Raw genomic sequence first — 5882 nt, forward strand, 5'->3', positions numbered from 1 at the left:
GGGGGGGGGGGGGGGGGGGGGAGGGGTACGGGCGCACGGATGTGCATGTTGCGTGTGTGTGCACATGCGCATGCGCCTGGGCGTGCGCGTGCGTGCGTGCGTGCGCACGTGCGCATTTGTACACCGGGGTGGCAGGCGCAACTCAACAAATCAGCAGGCAGCGGAGGACACGACACATCAGCCGCCGCAGCGGTGCACTACATGAGCAAACCTGCTCATGGATTGCGCGAGGGCATTGCTGATGGCGCCCTCAAAGCGCACACCCAATATAATGACCAACGCAGTGATGGATGATCCGCAGCAGCCGCACACCCACCTGTAAATGTCCTCCACCTCGACCTCCTTGCGCCCCTCAAAAGCGGCGATCGCCTTGGAGGCCCTGGCATGTCACGCAAGGCGGCAGCGGCGGCGACGGCATGCGCACAAACGGTCGGCCGTGCACGCACGAAGCTGCTGCTGTTTGGAACGCGTCCAACCAAGCTGCTGCACCCTCGCACCAAAGGCCCCGTGAGACGCGCCGGGCCCACGTAGCGCCGCAGCACGAACACCCGCGATGCTATTTGCAGGCGCAGCACCCGAACACGCACCGAGCCGTCCCCTTCCCGGCCTCCCAAAATGCATACGCACCGTCATCCACTTGACCCCAGAAACCGCCACCGCTCCCGCCCCCACCTGTTGGTGACGATGTCCCCGCGTATTCCGTCCACGTTGAGCTCGCTGCAGATCTGGCTGATCTTCACGCGGAAGTCGTACGCAATGTCCACCGACTTGAGGCGCTTGCGCGCGTCGACGATCTTGTTGGTCAGCGCGGCCTGCCGGGCCTCGTACTTGGCGCGGAAGGCTGGGGGGCGGGGTGGGGTCGTGGGGTTTCAGGGAGCGGGAAGTGCAGGGGGCGGACGGGCGAGATCCGGCCCAGTGGGAGGGGAAGCTGGAGGGCCGTGGGTTGGGTGTTCAACTTAATGGCGGGGCGTGCTGCGTCGAGACGCACGGCCTGCGGCCCGCGGCCCGCGGCGCGGAGCGAGCGCGCTGCGGAAGGGCGGCGGCAGCGCGTGCGAGGCCGAGGGGTGTTGTGGTTGTGGTTTCCGGGTGCATTGTTTGCTCACTGGCGGGGTCCTCGTCGAAGGTGCTGCGCTCCGCCACGATCTGGACCCGCAGCTCGGGCTCCCTCACGGTGCCGATCTGAGTATGGAGGGGTTGCGGGTCGCCCGTGTGCATCAAATTGCACTCTGGTTGAGATCGGCACAAAATGCAGACATGAACGGTCAACGGTCAAAACACGCTCGTCCGGGAAGCTGGTGTAGGGGCGGCGCGTGGGCCGTGGAGCTCTGCTGCGTGAACACATCCAGACGGCGGCGGCCAGCCTTCTACCGACCTGTCATGCATGCACGCGCTCTGACATGCACAGTGTGCGGGCAGCTGTGTAAATGGGGCCAGCAAGCCGTTCCTTATCAGTCCTTTTAAATCTTGCAAGAAAAGCTGCCCAGTCTGGCCCTGCCCTACCTGCCAGCACCAAGTGGGGGTGCGCCCTGCAAAGCATCGGTCCGCGAGCACGAGCGGCGGGCTACTCCCACCCTTGCCCCTAACCCCAATCTCGCAGTGTAAACGCCCCCACCTGCGCGTGCATGCCGAAGCGGTCCAGCAGCTGCGGCCGCAGCTCGCCCTCCTCTGGGTTGCCTGACGGCGGCAGCGTGCCGGCAGGGGCAGGGTTACGTATACGGGGCCGTGAGGGCGGCGCAAGGAACGGCACGCATGTCGGGTTTTGGGGTGTTTGTGCGTGCGTGTGTGCATGAGTGTGTGTGTACCGTAATTGCGCCGGTGGTGGGGTGATGTCATCGCTAGCAGGGTCAGCCAAGAGTGACCCACGCCGCGCCTCACAGCGGCGCTGCCCCACCGCCCGCCCCGGCCGCGGCCACGACGCGTGCCCTCCAACAGCCCGCCGCCAGGCAGAGCCTGGGACGGCGTGCTCGGCTGCCCACAAAACGAGAGAAACGCCCCCTGTCACATCCCGATCGTGCTTTTGGCGCGCCCCTGGGGGCGAGTCGGGCGGCTCACCGGACCCGACGAGGATGAAGCGCGCGGGGTGGCTGATGGAGATGCCCTCGCGCTCCACGGTGTTCCAGCCAGAGGCGGCAGAGTCCAGCAGAACGTCGACCTTGATCGGGGGTGTGGGGGGAGGGGGGTTGGGGAAGCGGAAGGAAAGAGGTGGGGTGGTTGGGCACCACGGACCGGGGTCAACGCCATGGATCTACAAGGGCCGCCGCGGCCGCCACGTACAGCCTACCTAGCACCTACGGCGAATGACCCCAAACCCAAATCATGCATGCGCCTATTGTGTATGACATCGTACGTGATCAGATCACAAACACTCAGATCACGTCGAATCAGATCAGAGATCGCACCAGGTGGTCGTCCAGCAGGTTGACCTCGTCCACGTACAGGATGCCGCGGTTGGCCTTGGCCAGCAGCCCGGGCTCAAACGCCTTGACACCTGGTGTTAACAAGATGCAGGGAGTGGCCCCAGCGGCCGCAGAAGGGACTTCAGGTGCGGAGCCAAGAGGCGGTGCGCGTGGCGCCGGCCCCGACCGGGCTCGGCTCGGGGCGGGAGCAATCCGATGTTAAGTGCCGGTCGCGCCGGTTTTGCCAGCTGGAGAACCGCGCGCCGAAGTGGGCCGGCTGGGACCCTCGCTGTGCGGGGGTGCGGCCTTGCGAGCGACCCGGCTCCGCAACCCCTGCCGCCACACTCCCGTACTCCATAGTGGCGCCTACTCACCTGAGCGGGCCCCTCCTCCACACCCAGTGCTCCCCAGCAAGCCACAGTCACGACAAGCACCCCACCCTCAGCACCCACGCTGCCGCGCCGCCCCCAGCCCGGTCGCCTGCCCGAGCCGCCGCCAAACTCCCATGCTGGTCGCCCGGAGACACGTATTAGACACTCGCCACGCAACCCCTGGGCGAACAGCCACCCCTGCAACCTCGAAACACCAGGAAAAAACCGCCACAAACCGCCGCGCGTGGGGCCGCCGCGGGCCGCGCACCCTCTGTGAGTGCCTTCTCAATGTCGATGGTGCCGCACACCCTGTCCTCCGTGGCGCCCAGGGGCAGGTCCACCATGGGGATCTTCATGCTGCCCACGGGCACGGCCTCGCCCGCCCTGATGCGCAGACGCACCTCCTCAGACATGAGCTCGGGGTCCTCGGGGTCTGGATGAGATCGCGAGCGGTTGGATGAGGTAAGGCGCCGCACAGGCCAGATCGACGGCCCGGTCCCTCAAAGGTCGACGTTTGAAAGCCGGGTTGGTTGGGGTGGGTGCATGTGCAGGGCTGGGCCCGCTGCGCACGCCTGGCAGCGTCCTTGGCGTTTCTAGGAGCCGTCGCGCCCCGTCGACCGGCCGCACATTTGCGTTGAGAACGTGCGGGCCGCCAGCACGTGCGGCCGTGCGCCCACATGATCCCAGCGCCAGCGCCGCCTGGCGGCGACGGCTCCGCACTGCGACGCAGACTGCCTTTGACCACTCAACCAGGCAGTTAACTGAAGTCACCTAGATCATCCAGATCACCTAGATTTCTCAGATCACCAGATCACTCTAGGTCAATCACATGCGCCCACCCGAATTGAAGGGGTCCCTGTCCACGACCCGGATCTCGGGCAGCAGATCGGCCAGGGCGCGGATGGTGGTCGACTTGCCAGTGCCGCGGTCGCCCATGATCATCACGCCGCCGATCTGCGGCGCACGCGCACGCGCAGGACGGGGCGGGGCTGAGCGCGCGCCGGTGCATCGTCGGCAGTAGGCGGGCGCTTGCACATTGCACGCCTGCACACGCACACACACATGCACATACACATGCACATACACATACACATGCACATACACATACACATACAAATACACATGCATGAAAAGCAGGCATGCAAGCACAGCATGCCCAACGGATGGCACCAGAACACTTGCGCACTCACTCACACCCAACATAATCCCCATGCGTTTTGACTGCGCGGGCTGGTTGCACAATTGTTGTGTTTGATGTGACGTGTCAAGCCCGCACCTTGGGGTCGATGACATTGAGGATGAGGGCGAGCTTCATTTCCTCCTGACCCACAATGGCAGTGAAAGGGTAGATGGGGCGCGCCTGGCCTGCGCGGGCGCGTGCACCAAGGAAAGGGGGGCATCACGCTGTGGGGGGCACGGGGGGTCTGCGCTGCGCCCCTGCTTGTTGCGCGCCCCGGGCTGCTGCGGCGCGGCGCCCCGCGCAGGTCGCGATAAGTGGGGATATGCTGCGCACCCTCGAGCGCCTTGGTGACGGCTCCATTATCCGTGACAGCAGGCACAGCATACACTGCAGGCGCGCGTGCGTGAGCATGGCAGGTGCAGAGGGGAGGACGGCGGTGCGCAGTCAGCCAAGGGGCGTGGCAACGGTATCAGCGTCAGTCATGGGTACATCAAATGTCTCAGGCCTGAAAAATCCAATCAGCCAGAGCTGGCGCCATGCAAGTGCAGCGGCAGGGACACTTGCAGTAGTGTCGTGTGCGTCCAGATCAGGGCCGCTTCCGCCCTATACTCACCCCTGCACGGGCAGCGGGACGCCTTGCATGCCTGCGATACAGCCAGGTCGGGACAAAATGATATGTATCGGTGCGCGGGCTTGAAAGTCGTTCACGGCCTTCCGTCACCCGTTGTCCACCTGCTGTCCCGCACACCTGAAATGGCTGAAGCGCGCGTGCTCCAGTGGCATTGAATGATGCATTGCCGGAGCGCAGTAACGGCATGGGCGTAGTGGCCCTGCGCGAGACCATCGAGTGAGTGCGCATCATGGCAGCCATCTCGACCGTGCGCGCTTTGAACGGCTTTCGAGTATGCACGTGTGTATTGGCACTGGCAGCACTGCAGTGTGCACATGGTGATCACATGCGCAGCATGCAGGCAGGGCAGGTGGGCGGGCTCACAGCACGACCAGCGAGAGCGTTCACACGCAATGAGCCGGGTGGCCTACATAGTCTGCAACTGGTTTGCATGTGATACTGAACTGGCGCGCCGCCCCGGTCATGCTCCATTGCAAGCCACTGCGTGCACGGCGGCCCCGCCCCCCTGCCCCCGGATGGTTGCCAGTTGACCAATGGTGACCCAGCGGCACGGCATGGCGACCAGCGCAACCCGGGTCCAAGTGGTCTGATTGATGGAACATGCATGACGTACACGAGTCTCATCACCACCGCGTACCACGGCCGACCACCCCCTTGGCACTGGGGACGCACCCACTCAACGGGAATCGCTGCAGGGCATCGAAGAGGCAATATCGAGGAGCGCGCCGGTCCTGTGTCAAATGGTGCCCCGTCTCTCTCATCTCGGCCCCCCCGACCGATTCCCCGCGCCGCACGCCCCGCTTGCGCAGCCAAGACAGGGACGGCCAGCTGCGCCATCCATCTTTCAAAGGACGCGTTACACCCGCAGGACCTCGGTGGTAGCACCATAGTTGATTGCAATCCAATCGGGGTGCGCCACCGACCACTGCAGCTGGTTGATGTCGGACCCCGCAGAGTACGAAAGGATGGGGTCGAGGCCACCGCTGACATCAGCGTGCAGGCCCCCGGCCCCGCCGCCGCCCGCAGCGCCCGCGCCCGCGCCGCTGGCCGCCGCGCCGCTGCCGTTAGCGCCGCTGGGGGTGGGGCCGGCGCCGTTGGGGCCGGCCTGCTGGCCCATGGTCGACAGGTCCCAAATGAGGGCCTGTTGCAGATAGAGAGTCCACAAGATTGCGCGTTGCGGCCGGTTGGGATGGGCCCAGTCAGCGACGGAGGAACATGGGGGACGAACACAGGTGCACAGGCGTGGGAGCGCATGTTAGCGGCGCCAGGCACCTGGGCGCCAAGCGAGGACCGCCCCGCCACAC

General features: G+C 65.4%; 2 protein-coding genes across 2 annotated transcripts; both read right to left on the reverse strand.

The window, feature by feature from the left end:
• Positions 1 to 177: 177 nt before the first annotated feature.
• MNEG_10848 (magnesium chelatase subunit I) lies at positions 178 to 4082 on the reverse strand (the record flags this gene model as incomplete). Its single annotated transcript, XM_014040680.1, has 11 exons — positions 178 to 211; positions 317 to 379; positions 673 to 841; positions 1104 to 1179; positions 1613 to 1674; positions 2053 to 2152; positions 2400 to 2488; positions 2836 to 2904; positions 3036 to 3200; positions 3607 to 3721; positions 4044 to 4082. The coding sequence occupies 11 exons, from the start codon at positions 4080 to 4082 to the stop codon at positions 178 to 180; spliced, it is 981 nt and encodes a 326-aa protein (XP_013896134.1).
• Positions 4083 to 5434: 1352 nt separating this feature from the next.
• Positions 5435 to 5695, reverse strand: MNEG_10849 (hypothetical protein; the record flags this gene model as incomplete). Its single annotated transcript, XM_014040681.1, has 1 exon — positions 5435 to 5695. The coding sequence occupies one exon, from the start codon at positions 5693 to 5695 to the stop codon at positions 5435 to 5437; it is 261 nt and encodes an 86-aa protein (XP_013896135.1).
• Positions 5696 to 5882: the final 187 nt, after the last annotated feature.

This window comes from Monoraphidium neglectum, assembly GCF_000611645.1.
Source record: "Monoraphidium neglectum strain SAG 48.87 unplaced genomic scaffold scaffold02483, whole genome shotgun sequence".
In the NCBI taxonomy this organism is placed as follows: domain Eukaryota; kingdom Viridiplantae; phylum Chlorophyta; class Chlorophyceae; order Sphaeropleales; family Selenastraceae; genus Monoraphidium; species Monoraphidium neglectum.